Here is a 14,522-nt window from a genome sequence, read left to right on the forward strand (position 1 = left end):
ATCTGTCTCGTCATCTTGTTCCCTCTATGATTCTGTCCATTTCGGGTCCAACTCCCTCCGGTTATCCCACTTCGCCGCACCGCTCACCAGATCCCTGGCCTGCTTCGCCAGCGCCGTGCGGTCCGCCGTCCGCTTCTCGGCGGCCGGGTCCACCAGTCGGCCGTAGTACTGGTAGTTCTTCATCTGCTGGTCCTGCTTCTCCTGGAGCTCCACGCGCTTCTCGGTCTGCTCGTCGTGCCACTGCTTGCGCTCCTCCTTGGACGGCTCCTTGGGCCACACGAACGGCTTCTGCAGCTCCACCGTCATGTACTTGATGGCCGGCGGCCGCTGCACCCGCCGCGTGATCGGGTTGCGGGCCACGGGCTGCCGCATCACCGCGGAGCGCACGCCCAGGGTGGCGACGGAGTAGGCGTGGAGGAGGTAGTCGCGCATGTCGAGCTTGTTGAAGTGCAGCGGCACCTTGAAGGTCGCGAACTGCGGAAGTGTCGATTGACGGGTTGGCCGGCAGAATGTGATTACATGGTCGGGCCTTTGCTTCACTGTCAGACATGTCCTCCTTGTTGGATCGCGGGTTGGGCCGGTATTTGACGACTCACAAGTAAACCTGCTTTAAACCCGTCTTGAACGGCTTAGATGCTGCTGCTGCCGCCATTGTGTCTGGAGTGGCAGGGTATTGCGATATCTCAGGATCCCTTCAAGCTTCTCTCATGCGACATCACAGCCGGACAGAAATTCGAGCTTCAATATCGGAGGCACGGCCACTGAAAATCCGGCCCCACGGTCAATTGACGACCAGTGAGTGCCTGCAAGACCGCGCTACACGGGAAACGGTTAGACCAATTGAGCCTGGAGCCACCGAGCTACCCCTACCATTACCCCACCAACAACTAACATGGAAATCTGCGTCTGGGGTGGCTCGTCTCAACGTCAGAACAGTTTTAAGATGAAATGTTGTTTTTTATTTGTTTTACAAGCAAGTGATATCCGACGATTTCCGTCAATGATCCTGGACCTTCCTGATCTCTCCTGATCTATCCGTGATCTACATGCGAGAGTATGCCTTTACTCTGCTTTACAGTTTCCCAATATCTATAAGCCTCTAAACATCGAGACCGTCAACGACCTTGCCCTTCACCCAGTTGTGCTGCAAGACGCGGGCAACCTCATTGGCGCAATCCTCATCCACCATGATGCTGACAAGATACAGAGTTGCATCTATGCCAGCAGTTACTCCCCCACTCGTGATTACCCGAAGACCACCTAGGCGCATCGCGGCGCGGCGGACAATGGACTCACGGCGGCCCTGGCTCTTGAAAGACATGCTTCCCTTTCTGTGCGTAATTGTTAGACGAAAAAGTGACGTTAAATAGTTATATGGTTTGAACTTACCGAGCGTTGGATGGGCGTCGTGCGTCTTGGGCATCGGACTTGCGGCGGATGTAGGGGTTCTCATCCTCCTCGCCAATGTCGAAGCGAAGGTTGTTGACCACGTAGCGGGCCTCCTCATCCACATCGGTTCTCTCCTGACCATCACGGACAGAGGAGTGGCTGCAGAGGTTCTCGAAAGCGGTCATGTAGTCGGGGTGGGTAGTCGCACTCAAGCCCGAGAGCACACCTGCTTCGGCAAGGTAGAGGGCTCCAGTGCAGATTGACAGGAGCGTACGCTCGCGGGCAGAGTCCTTCTGCTGCAGCTCAGAATAGGCCTTGATGATGCCCAAGGGCTCAGCCTTGGAGTTCAGGATGTGATCGCTGTCGCCGCCGACAATGACAACGACATCGAAGTCGTTGAGTCGCTCGTAAGCCTCCTTGTAGGTGATCTGGGAGCCAACCATGGCGCCCTGCTCAGACAGGACCTTGGGCTCGGCGCCGGCAATAGTGCACCCGAATGCCTTGGTTGCTACAGGAAACGGGATACAATCAGTTGCTGCTTCTTGACATCGGTGGTAGCTGTTAAGCAAGGCGTGGAACATTGACTTACAAGGGTCGTCTTTGTTATGCTGTGCCCAGGTCAAGGCCCTAGTAGCGAATGTTAGCAGGCTTCTTTTGACACCATAGGAATCTACCAATTCCAGCCTGACTCGTAGTGGAAAATTCCTTCTTGGGGACAACTTACTCGAAGGGGCCAGCGAAGTCCAGGAGGTTGAACTTCTCCTGCAGGACGAAAAGTACTTCGATAGGCTCATCACTGATGGCCGAGGACTTGTTGGCTGCCATGGTCGCGACAAAATGACGTGAGATGGACTATGGGTGTTGGTGTCGTGGATGGATAGAAGGGCAGAGTCGAGTGTGACACTGGATGGAGGAGATTGCAGTTGGGGTCTGACCAGGACAGAACTGATCGGGGTGATGATGACGATGGTGGTGGTAATGGGATTGGGTAGGAGGAGGTGCTTTGTTCCTTGAGATGAGAAGCTTGAGGATGTAACAAGCCTTTGTAGGAAGGGAAGGGAAACAAACAACAGGTCGACTATTAAGAAGAAGTCCTGGAGCGAGGGGTTTCTTCAATTGATCTGGGGGTCAAGAGGGCAGATGATTGGCTTTGGCTTGAAGGAGGGGTTCGGTGTCTGGCGACGTAATTGGCCCTGGGGGACATCCCATCATCAGGTGGTCACGAGATGCGCACATGTACCGATGAAACATTCACGGATATGGTCAATAGACCACCCAGCTTTCGCCATAGGGCCCCCCTTCGCTGCCCCTCCATCGACGCGTACAACCAGAGAAGCAGAGGATGCCACGCACTGCCTACAGTCTCAACGAGTTTAGATACACCGTTTTGACTATCCTAATGCCTCCTAATAAGAGATGCCATGACGCTTGAACTACCCGTGAACCTTTTGAACAGCCGTCTCGAGGGACGCAATGCGATATTAGGTACATGCAAAATAGCTCCCCCCAGCTGCCAGCTTGAAGCTACTAGGGCCGGTAGCTTCCCCGCCTAGTATTGGCAGCCCACTTCCCCGCGATTTTCTGGGCAGCCCCCCTGGGGCCTGATGGTCTCAGCAGCTCAGTCTTACCTGAGCGCCCCACAATGTAGTGCCCAGTGGCTCAACCGTCCAACGGGCCACTGAGCAACATCGGCCGATTTGCTAAGACCATGGACCGACAATGGGCAGATACCTGCCACGGTAACAGCAGGTTCACGCCCACAGGTATTACGATTTCTTCCGTAAGTACCGCAAAAAGCAGTCACTTGATATTATCTGGAAATTATCGGAGCTGCATACATCCGTCGGGAGAAACAGGACTCGGTGCTATGGACGAGCTATTGGTGATTGGGGGCTGTCGGAGGAGGCTGTTTCTCCAGAATTCGTCGGATGTCCCCGCATTACTCCAAACATTGTGAAAGTCAGCTTGTACACCTAAAGTCAGCTAGGGTTGGAATAACTTCACTGATTAAGGGCAACCTCTAACAACTCAAACAATAAAGATAAAAAAGATAATTTAGATTCTATAATGCATTTTCTGTCTACTACTGCAATTTGATATAGGCTATTAAGTTAATGGACTATCCATAATTAACATAGCCATGGACAGTAGAGCAAGAGGCTCATAATGTCGTTCATCAGAGCCAATCATCCCCTGCTTCCACAATGGTGGCTGAGTGATGGGCTTTTACCAGAAACTTGATCACTGGTATGTCTTTAGGACGAGAATATACACGTGAACTTATCTGCAGTACTTCAAAGTCATGTAGCGTTATTGGCAAGTGAGTACCTTCCAAGAATGATGTATGCCGGAAAGGGCAAAGAAATCACAGGCCAAACCAACATGGGGAATATCAACAGCAGGTAGGCTAACCTGATATGACGGTGATGATACCTCTGACAAGCCACAGCAAGCGGTGGGAAAGGCATACAAGGGCTTGGGGGTTGTGTTGTGAAGATGGCCATGTAGGTCCCCGTCCTTGATCCAGCGTTTATCCTGACCAGTCTGACCGTTGGACCATCTTTTCCACACTTACATAGCTGCCAGCCACTTAGATCATCCTTATCGAGTCGATATCCTTGCGTGTCGGTTGGAATTCTAGCGTGGGGTGATGACTACGTAATCAAGGCGGAGGAAGTGGCTGTTCAGTGATTTAGAGACTAGAAAGACGGGCAGGTCGAGTGTATAAAGTCCACGAATATCTCTAGAGTCGTGGTGTTTCCGTTGAGAATTCCCCCAGACAGAATACAAATCTGCGATTTACACATCTTTCAAACCATTAACGTATAACAAGCTGTACGTCCACAGGGCGAAGTACTTCTATGCCATGCATAGGATACATTATGAATACCGAATTCTGAGCATCAGGGATCATTGTATCCAAGATGTCTCTCTGCTCCTTTTCACGACTATAAAAGGGGATTATCATATTATATCAGAATGGATTAGCATTTTCGTATTGGACATATGCTGCATTCGATTGCTGTTAGTAACTGGATGGCATTTGCAGACGCTTACGATTGTAAAGAATATCGGGTCAGTAAGGAGACGATGGAATGTAGGGACTTGATATTCCAATGGGGATAGATCCAGGCAAAACCAGGCTTACACCGTCGCAGGAGAGAAGAAATACTACTCGGACAAGACACCATGATGCCTACCACCGATAGATATGATGCAGTCAGTAGGGGGCCGGGGTTTGGTGGTGATACAATTCTTTAACCCGCTATTATCCGTTGGCCCCCGCGAAGGGCGACCCCGGTCTCCACCCTTAGGCGATTTCCCATGCTGCCACTTCTAATCGAAGAGGACCTGCATTGATCATTGATTTGATTGATCCCAGGGTCGCAAGCTCCTAACCTTCTTTTCCACCCAGGCAGCAAAAATAGCCTTCCATGTAGGTGCTAAAGCTGCAGTATCGTCAAACGAATCTCCCGACCTGTCGCATTGATTGAACCTTGGTATCTCTCGACATGAGCAAATCATCAGACCAAGCCTGACTTCCCTGACGGTGATTGGCACCTATCCCAAGTCGCACTGCCAATATGGCGTCAGCTCCGTAAGTGTACCCTTAATCGGCATTAGCCATCTGTCGCACGCAGACCCTCGAGCGCCACGAACTGACACCTGCTCGCTCGATATCAGGTCCTTCAAGGAGCTGTCCAAGGCCATCAGCTCCTTCATACCCACCGCACGATTACCCCTCCCCGACGACCTCATCGAGCTCATCGAAGGCTACCTCGAGAAGCATGAAAAGTTTGACGAGAGCGTCGCCGACAGGCTCAACGATGACCTCATCGCCATATACCAGAAGGATGTTAAAGGCACCCAGGCCCGCTACGGGCCCTTCCTCAACATCCTGCGCCGATTGAGGCCGCTGATCGGACAGCCGGCAAAGATCATACAATGGTGGGAACAGCTCCTGCCAATGCTGGACCTGCTCAACCAGGAGAAGGATCTGGCGTCGGAGGCTCAAAAACTGTTCCTGGACGTCCTGACCTCGGATGATGGAGACAGCGCGGAGGATCCCGTTGCTGGCGCCGCAGTCGCTTTGGCGGAAAAAGTCATGGCTTTCTGGGTGCAAGACCGTTGTTCCGCTATAACGGCGGACGCGGGTCTTGCATTCTTCAAGGAAAAGCAACTGCGGGAGGTATTGATCATCTACGGGAAAAGACACCCGCGGGATTTCATGGGCCTCCTGGACAAATACATGGTGGACAAGAAATGGCGACCCCACGCGCTGAACTTGATGGGCGACTATATACAGAGCCAGCCGCCTCACCTTCACCAAGTCCTACAAACCCCCATCTTTGGGACCTTGATCAACATTCTTCAACTAGATACGTCTACAACTGTGGTGACTCTGGCCCTGACGGTATTGACCATGATCTTGCCGCATATGCCGTCCTCGTTAGTCCCTCACTTGTCCACCCTGTTCAACGTATATGCCCGGATACTGTTTTGGGAGCGCGAGCTCTCTGCCATCGAGCTGGGAGTCAGTGCCCACGCCGAACAGAAAATGTCCCCAAGTGCGACGGGGTGGCAGAAGATGTCGTATGCGCCAGAAATCGAGGAGAGAACTATACCCCAGCTTCTGAACTACTTCACCATCCTCTACGGGCTATATCCGATCAACTTCATGGACTACATTCGAAAGCCTCAACGCTATCTTCGTCATGCGGATGCTCCCGACTCAGATGACATTGAGGTGCAACCCACGGAGATCAGACACGCCTCCGAACCGTTCCGCCAGTGCCACCTACTGCACGAGAACTTCTATACTCTGACTATTGACTCTGAGAAGACCGACTTTGGTAGGTGGATCAAGAGTGAGCCCGCGGAGGTTGTGGCGAACTGCATAGCCCTGCGTCATTCCATCGATACGGAAGGTGAGGCCGACATGCCATTCGGCCAGCCTGGCGTGCGGAACCCCTCTACCAGAGGTGACTTTGAAAAGGACGCGCAGGATCACGCCCTCCTGAGCACGTCTCTCTCCAGGGCGAACTCGAGTCTTGGTGGACCGCAAAGAGAGAGCTCGCAGACGGCGTTCGTCGAGTCGCCCACCAGTGGTCGCTCTTACCCTACAATAATCCGCCAGTCATCCCAGAGCAGCCGTCATTCTCTGCATGATGGTTCGAGCGCAAGGCCGTCAAATAGGGGTGGTGATAGCCCAGCGTTACAGGCGCAGCTGACCTCATTTGGCTCACAGACGCATCTACAGGACATGATCAACTCGAACAAAGCTATCAAGTCAGAGCTGCACCAATCGCTGGCGAATGACAGCGTCCCGTCGCTAGCTTTGAGCCAGCAAGAGTCCAACTCGGAGAGGCCGGGGCTTTTGACCCATGGGACTACTCAATATACCAGCACTCCCGTGTCTACAACAGCCGTTAATGATGAACAACAGTACTACCACCTCTACCGCCAAATCATGTTACTTCATAACGACTTGGCGTTTGAGCGTTTCATGAAACAACAGCACTTGACACATATGGGCGAGCTACGAAGCAGGCTAGTCAGGGAGGCAGCTTCCGAAGCTGAAGCACAAAACCTGATCCTCGCACACCGGCAGCTAAAGCAGAGGCTGGAGGAGGCAAAGAAGATTGAGGTTCAGACAAAGAAGGATTCGGAGCGGAGTCGCACTCTTGCTAAGAAATGGGAGGCAGATTTGTCTTCCAAGCTGCGTGTTCTTCGGGAAGAACAACGAAAGTGGAACGCAGAGCGAGACAGTCTTTTGCGGGACTTGGAGGTGATCAAGGTCGAGACTGATAAACTTCGCGTTCTCGTCTCCGAAGCAGAGACGAGGGAACTTGGCTGGAAACAGCGGGTCCAGTCAGTCGAAGCAGACGCGAGCGAGCTGGAGCACTTGAAGAAAGAAGTTGAGCGGTTGACCGTCTCTGAGCGCAACTACCAAGCTCAGGAGAATGAGCGACAAGCTGCCATGGCGGGAGCAGAAGAGGCCGATAGGAGGGCCGAGATGCTAGAGATGAAGCTCAAAGCCCGTGACGTCGAGATACAGCAGGCTCATGATCTTTACCAGTCTCAGATTGTGGTGCTGAACACGAAACTGCAAGATGCCCTCAAGAGCGGGTCCGAAAAGAAGGCGGACGGGCTCAAGTCCCAAGTCGAGAGCATGATGGCTGCGAGCAGGGCTCAACAAGAGGAGTTGAAGAAACGTATCGCTGAGCTGACAAGCAAAAACGCCGCTCTGAACGGAACCATCCTGGAGTTGCAATCACAGATGCCTCATCGGTCTTCAGCCGAATTTCCACGCCCAACATCGCCCGACACAGGCATGCCAGTCTGCTACTCGGTGGATTCAGGAAGCCCTGTGAGTTACCGCAACCGACAGCATCGCGGGTTGTCGGACCCGGACAATTACGATGCCGACGTACTGAGCACCACGGAGCCTCTGGAGCCTTACAGCTCCTCGTTACACATGGGCAGCCCAGTCGCCCGGTCATCTACGCCATCTCTTGCCGAAGGGTCCGACTTTACTGGCAGGGGCAGTCCCACAGGGGAACGTCACTACGGACGAGGTTCGTCACAGCGCATCATGAAGATCTGGAAGAAATAACCTCTAACTCGCGGCTTTTAGGCAGCGTTCAAAACATTCTACGGAAGGACAGGAGGGACAGCAGCAGGAGTAAAGACAGGAAGAAGTCGGGGGGTATCCGGGGCATTCGCGGCTTTGTTTAGCACGCCAATACGCGTTAAGGCTTCGGACTCTCTACAGCCATGGTCACTACTGAAGCCCATGGGAGGTTTTGTACTAGTAACTCTGCCGCAGGAGGTCAACTACGTTTTCACTCTCAACTATGACTGACCCATCAGTGTTCCGACAAGACTGATATTCTTGAGTGGTATTATTTGTCCAAACATAACATGAATGCAAAAATGAAAAGTGCGCCATGGCTTGGAGCCACGGCGGCCCCCCAGCTGGGCTGAGCGTCGCATATGAGACAGCAATTACACAAGAGTTGGCAGTTGGGCTGGGTCATTCGGGGCCGTGGCGTCTGCTTACCGTCATGTACGTTGCTAGTGGCCGGCATGCAAGAGGTGTCTCGGCCTGCATGAAGTTAGATGCAGGAACAAGCCAGTCGAGGAACGCCACCCAGGCAGGGAGAGAGAGGGAGCGAAAGAGTAACTGATGACTCTGGCTCTTTTTCCTTCTTTCCATCCACCTTTTTCTTGTTCTGGCTTCTCTTCCATCCCGTAAAGCAAGACATTGAACGGACATGCACTAGCTTGGTGCCTGGATTAGCAGCGGAAGCAGGTAACAGTGGCAGTAGCTTTTGCGTCCTTTATGTTGACCCTTTTACATAAAAGTATTGATTCGCATGGTAAGCGTGTGGTAGCAGTAGCAGTAGCATTAGGGAATGGTGTGGACGGAGAATACGAGGTTGGAGGTCATCAGCTGGCGCTTGAATAGCTAACCATTCGCGTACGTTCCGGGCATCCGCCTGTACAACCAAAATCGACAGGTCATCCATCATCACTTCCAATTGGTACTGCAGGGCATAATCGGTCATGCCACCCAGCTGATGAATGGATTATTCCATCGACCTAATCATTTAAATCCCATACCACCCCGTGTCGGGAAGGAACTAAACCCAAAGTAAAAATTGGCATTCGCGGGAGAGACCACCCCCAAAGGCGGGAAAACACGAAGGTTGACCCGAATGAGCAAGAATGACAAGGGACAAACATCAGACGGCTCAGCGTCATTGGTCCGATCTCAACAAAGCCCGGTCCTTGTCAGGACAGGAACAAGGGTGTGTACATACGCACTTGCCTACTACGTACGGCTCTTACTTACCTAGCTAAAAGTAAGCCACAGACATCTGGACCTCGCTGGACTGACTGACTGCCACGCACGCACACGCACACGCACACACCCCCATCCGAGAAGCGAGGCGCAAGATGCAGGGGGTGGGAATGAGGATAAAAAAACGAAGCGTAACGTAACGATACATCCAAAGTTCAGTCATGACAAGCCCCAGTCAGAACTCTAGCCTTCGTACCTACTACGTATTAGTTTTACGTACCGTAGTCATCGGCTGTCGGTTCAGGTACGCACACACACACACACACACCCAAGGAAAGGAGAGGAAAAAGACGTTAGACAGGTCAGGTCCAGCCGAGAAGGGAGGGCCTAGCTAGACGCGCGCACCCATTCCATCCATCCCGTACGTACATGCCCTGAATGGGAAGGGGAAATCAACAAAATACGGACTGCGTGCCGGGTAGGTCTTGACTTCGTAATGACTTCCCTTTTCTTCTCCCTCTCCGTCTCCTTTCCTTCCACCTCACTCTCCTCTAGTCACACCACATCTTCTGTTGAGATTCCCTACGCAGACCTGTCGTGATATACACTCGCTTGTTGGTTGCTACTTTGCAATCCTTCTTTCTTCTTAATACCTACATTATCAACTACTTTTTGCCGCTCGCTCGCTTTGTCTCTCGTTGTAAACCCGTCCTTTGGGGCTTTCTATATTACCTACTTCCACCTACATAGTCTCGGCAATTGAACCTAAGCAGCACTCTTAGTTCAACCCTCGTGTTTCTGGAAAGAACTTTGCTACCCCCTAATAACTACTACCTACCCTCACCTCGTCTACCTATCGCCAATATGCGTGTCACTGGCGGGATCTTGGCACTGGCCGCAGGGGCCTCTGCCGCCACCAAGGGCTTCAACTACGGAAGCACCTTCACCAACGGTGCGGCCAAGCAGCAGTCTGACTTCGAGGCCGAGTTCACGGCCGCCCAGAAGCTGGCTGGCGCACCCGGCTTCACCTCTGCTCGTCTGTACACCATGGTCCAGGGAGGCACCGCCAACTCGCCCATCTCGGCCATCCAGGCGGCCATCAACACCAAGACATCGCTGCTGCTGGGGCTCTGGGCCTCGGCCGGAGATACCACCTTCGGCAACGAGCTGACGGCCCTCCAGTCGGCCATCGACACGTATGGCGACGCCTTCACCAGCATCGTCGAGGGCATCTCTGTGGGCTCCGAGGACCTGTACCGAAACAGCGCGTAAGTACCTATGACTGGTCAATACCAACCTTCTCAGGGCCTTCGCTAACCATGACACGCTCTTAGCATGGGCCAGAAGAACGGCGAGAACCCTGGTGTCAACCCTGAAGTGATTGTCAACTACATCGGCGAGGTCAAGAAGTTGATTTCGGGCACCAGTCTCAAGGCCCCTATTGGTCATGTCGACACTTGGACTGCTTGGGCCAATGGTTCCAACAAGGCCGTCGCCGATGCCTGCGACTGGCTCGGCACCGACGCTTACCCATACTTCCAAGATACCATGGCAAACCCCATTGCCCAGGGTCTTCCGCTCTTTGACGACGCTCTGGGTCAGACACAGGCGGCCGCTGGTGGAAAGCCAGTCTGGGTCACCGAAACTGGTACGTTTCACAGCTCCCGTTTGCTTGTGATACCTCAAGGACCATACCTGGGCGTATGCATGCTTTCTCAGATACGATTACTAATATTACTGTCTGTCTCATAGGCTGGCCTGTTAGTGGCAAGACTGTCGGCCAAGCTGTTCCCTCGACAGAGAATGCCAAGCAGTACTGGGACACGGTCGGCTGCGGCAAGCTCTTCGGCAACGTGAACACGTGGTGGTACACGCTGCAGGATGCCGCTCCCGACACACCCAACCCAGCCTTTGGCCTGCTCGGCAACGACCTGAACGGCAAGCCCCTGTTCGACCTCTCGTGCTCCAACACCCAGTCCAGCTCTTCAGCCTCTGCGTCTCAGAGCACCACCATGTCGACGGCTGTCGGTGGACCTTCGGCCTCGGCCACTGGTAACACCGGCGGCAGCCCCGGCATCGGTGGCAGCGTCCAGTCTTCGCAGCTCAGCCTTGAGGCCTCGGCTACTGGTTCCGTGAGCGTGACCGTCAGCGCTAGCAACCCTGGCAGCACTGGTGGCAGTGGCAGCGGCTCCGGAAGTGGCAGCGGCTCCGGAAGTGGCAGCGGCAGCGGCGGAAACTATGGATCGGCCAGCCCTAGCTCGGGTTTCGGCTCCGGTTCCGGTGCTGGTAGCTATGGTTCTAACAGCACCGTCACCACTGGCTCGCCCAGCCCCACTCAGGTTCCTGGCACCAGCGCTGCGGCGTCTGACATGCAGTCCGGTGCTTACGGCGCACTTGTCGCCGCCATCATTGTCGCCCTCACAGCGTTTTAGAGGGGAAATGGAATAGTTCCTGGGCTTGTAAGCTGATGTAATTGGTTCAGGCGACTATAGGCGTTAATGTGCACATTTACTTTCGATCCATTTGTTATGGATATCGACATGATTGGGAATAGGGACAACGAGTATGGACATGGGCAATGGCACACCCAAAAAGCCTGAGGAACGGATACGATAGACCTGACCTTGACGTAACATTTTTGTAATATGCTCTCTCTCCATCCTCCGGGGAGTGTATGCGGTGGCATTTTTGCCTACCGGGTTCTTGAACAAAGATTGGCATTCAACTATTATTATAAATAAGCATGTCCCTGACTACATACTCGCATATGAACCCTGTGAGACTTCTCCTAACTATCCGACTTGGTATTTGAGCACGGAGAGTCGTTGATTTAGTGTATATTACTTGGGCCGAATGAATGTCAGTAAACAAACGCGAGGGTTAACAAAGCCTATGGGCCTTGCATGGTGTCTCGTTGTGGTAGCACGACACCCAGGACCAGCTACGGTATAGAAGAATTAATCAAGATACTCGCTGATTCATGCTAACACCACAATAATAAGCAATGCACATATTTTTCGCCGTCTCGTTGACCCGGTATCTTGATCTACAGTCGCTGTTAAGCTCTCCCCCTTTATTACCAAGTCCTACGTATAGAGGGAACCTTGTATTATGTAAGGAGGACATGTTCGGATCATTCTTGCTTACCACCTCGGATGAGAATAGAGGACGACGTGGATTCCCCCGTATCAAAGCCGGTCTGATTCATGTATATATATACTACATGCCTTTGTATATGATGTGTGGACCGAGTTTAAATACCGGCCTTCGGTCTCGTCATGATACGGCAAGACAAGGTCGCTAGGATATGGGGAGTTGGTCTGGTTCAGGAGCAAGTAGCGAATGGGGATATTTCAGGTGGGACATCTGTTCAGCTTGTGGTACATTTCCATTTAAAAGGATATATTGCCTAGCCAAAACATGCCCGGAACGAAAGGTCAGCTCTGTAGGGACTTGTACAACCAAGTTGATGCATGCAGTCTTCTAATGGGCAATGAATGCTCTTTGTCTCTTAAGACGCACAGGAATTAGATCTTGTTACATGATCAACTCAGTAGGCAAGCTCAGTATCAACAGTTTTTTCGTGAGGGATTATCCTTGAATATAATTAAGCGTCCCAATAATAATATATAGAACTACCTGATCTGGTTTTCGCCATGCTCACTCTATTCCATGAAAGGAGCAGCCGTGTATAGAGATGCTAAAATCACCATTCCCAGACAACATCAAAACGTCATGCGATTTTCCTTCCTTCCTTTTTCTTCGTTCCTTCCTTGCTCGCCCCAGTTGTGAAAAGACCCAATAGAGAAATCGAAAAGGGGAGGCGGCAGAGCCGCGGCCGGGGGTACAGGCAATACTCTCATCGTCATTGGATCTTCCCGACACCCTTAAGTCGGAGATACACATCCGTTCCCCCAGCCGTGGAGGCTCTGCACGTTGATACCGCCGCCAAAGTACTCAGCGTAGGCCCGGCTCAGCGGCAGGCCGTACCCCAGCCCCGCGATGGAGCTACCACCGCCGTTGGCCCCCGAGATAAGGTTGAGCGCTTCGGAGCCCATCATACCGCCGCCCAGCTCGCTGCTGCCGCCGCCGGGCACCTCGTCGTAGTCGGAAAAGGTCGTGAAGCTGTAGCTCCAGACGTTGGGCAGCACCTCGGGCGAGATGCCGCCGCCGCGGTCCCGGATGCGGATCGTGACGCCCGGGGCGTTGTCGTCGAGGGGCTTGATGTCCTCGCTGCGGAAGGCGCCCATGTCCTCGGCGGGCGGGCGCAGCGTCACCCGCGGCGGGCCCGCGTCGGGCGGCTCGGGGGCAATGGTGATGACGACGGGCTCACGGTTGCGGCGCGTCTCGACCGTGGCCCGGAAGGCGTTCTTGAGCAGCTCCGTGATGATGTACTCGAGGTGCATGGGCACGTAGGCGAACTGCGTGTCGGGCTCGCCGTCGATGACCCAGTGCGGGCGCACGCCGTACTTGAGCTCGCACAGCTCGGCCACCCAGTTGGCGCACGAGTCCACCACCTGCGCCGGGCACAGCGCCGTGTCGATGACGCCGATGTAGCTCGGGTGCTCGGGGCAGGGCGTCGGGCTCGAGGCCGGGTCGAAGTGCGGCGCGGAGCTGTAGTGCAGGGCAATGTGCTGCTCGGCGATCAGGCGGGTGCCGATGCGGGCGCGCAGGTGCTCGTCCAGGAAGCGCGTGACCTCATTCGGGGAGATGTAGCGGCGGCACTCGAGGAAGCCCTTGGCGAGGATGGGGATGGTGTCCTGGTGGGTCGCGACGAGCTCGGCCAGGACCGAGGTAAAACGGATCTCGGCGTCGAGGTTCGCAATGGTGCGGTGCTTCCACGGCAGCAGCGTGGAGAGCGAGTGCAGGTAGTTGTTGTAGATCTTGCTGATGTTGGGGTTAGACACGACGATGAAGGGCAGGTTGCGCAGGGCCTGTATCCGTCGAGCCAGCCGGATGGGCAGCAGGCTCAGGGTGAAGTTGGCGGACTGGAAGAGGGCCTCGCTCGACAGGGGCGGGCGGCCATGCTTGACCAGGTCGGCCAGGCTCAGGGAGTGCTGGTGCTTGTTGCTGAGGTCGACAATCTCGTCGTCGGTCACGGCGGCGGTGCTGGGGGGATGAGACCATTTCTGCGGCGGCGAGACATTGGCCGAGGTGGAATAGAACGAGGCGGCCGTCCGCGCCAGGTAGTAGGGCAGCGCGGTAGTCGCAGCAGTCGGAGTCGTGCTTCTCAAACGGCCCAAGGGCCTGTACAGGGCCTTCATGGTGGCATTGCGTTGTGGCAGAGGAAGAGAAACACGGATTCCGTCAAGAGCCCTGGCGGTTG

At 54.0% G+C, this 14,522-nt stretch overlaps 5 protein-coding genes across 5 annotated transcripts; 2 read left to right on the forward strand and 3 right to left on the reverse strand.

Annotated features, from left to right (window-relative positions):
- Positions 1–24: 24 nt before the first annotated feature.
- On the reverse strand, positions 25–652 carry PG985_005197 (mitochondrial 54S ribosomal protein uL23m; the record flags this gene model as incomplete). The annotated part of the gene is made up of 2 exons (XM_066824966.1): positions 25–529; positions 597–652. 2 exons carry the CDS (start codon positions 650–652, stop codon positions 25–27), a joined length of 561 nt encoding a protein of 186 aa, XP_066688126.1.
- A 447-nt stretch (positions 653–1,099) lies between these two features.
- On the reverse strand, positions 1,100–2,214 carry PG985_005198 (uncharacterized protein; the record flags this gene model as incomplete). The annotated part of the gene is made up of 4 exons (XM_066824967.1): positions 1,100–1,331; positions 1,390–1,897; positions 1,979–2,016; positions 2,114–2,214. 4 exons carry the CDS (start codon positions 2,212–2,214, stop codon positions 1,100–1,102), a joined length of 879 nt encoding a protein of 292 aa, XP_066688127.1.
- Positions 2,215–4,973: 2,759 nt separating this feature from the next.
- On the forward strand, positions 4,974–8,005 carry PG985_005199 (Tuberous sclerosis 1 protein-like; the record flags this gene model as incomplete). Its single annotated transcript, XM_066824968.1, has 2 exons — positions 4,974–4,987; positions 5,074–8,005. The coding sequence occupies 2 exons, from the start codon at positions 4,974–4,976 to the stop codon at positions 8,003–8,005; spliced, it is 2,946 nt and encodes a 981-aa protein (XP_066688128.1).
- Positions 8,006–10,060: 2,055 nt separating this feature from the next.
- PG985_005200 (glucan 1-3-beta-glucosidase) lies at positions 10,061–11,628 on the forward strand (the record flags this gene model as incomplete). The annotated part of the gene is made up of 3 exons (XM_066824969.1): positions 10,061–10,464; positions 10,531–10,844; positions 10,949–11,628. 3 exons carry the CDS (start codon positions 10,061–10,063, stop codon positions 11,626–11,628), a joined length of 1,398 nt encoding a protein of 465 aa, XP_066688129.1.
- Positions 11,629–13,083: 1,455 nt separating this feature from the next.
- PG985_005201 (kinase- mitochondrial) lies at positions 13,084–14,460 on the reverse strand (the record flags this gene model as incomplete). The annotated part of the gene is made up of 1 exon (XM_066824970.1): positions 13,084–14,460. The coding sequence occupies one exon, from the start codon at positions 14,458–14,460 to the stop codon at positions 13,084–13,086; it is 1,377 nt and encodes a 458-aa protein (XP_066688130.1).
- Between the last annotated feature and the right edge of the window lie 62 nt (positions 14,461–14,522).

The sequence above is a fragment of the Apiospora marii genome (assembly GCF_038362585.1).
Source record: "Apiospora marii strain CBS 49790 chromosome Unknown utg000003l_segment0_segment0, whole genome shotgun sequence".
Taxonomy (NCBI): domain Eukaryota; kingdom Fungi; phylum Ascomycota; class Sordariomycetes; order Amphisphaeriales; family Apiosporaceae; genus Apiospora; species Apiospora marii.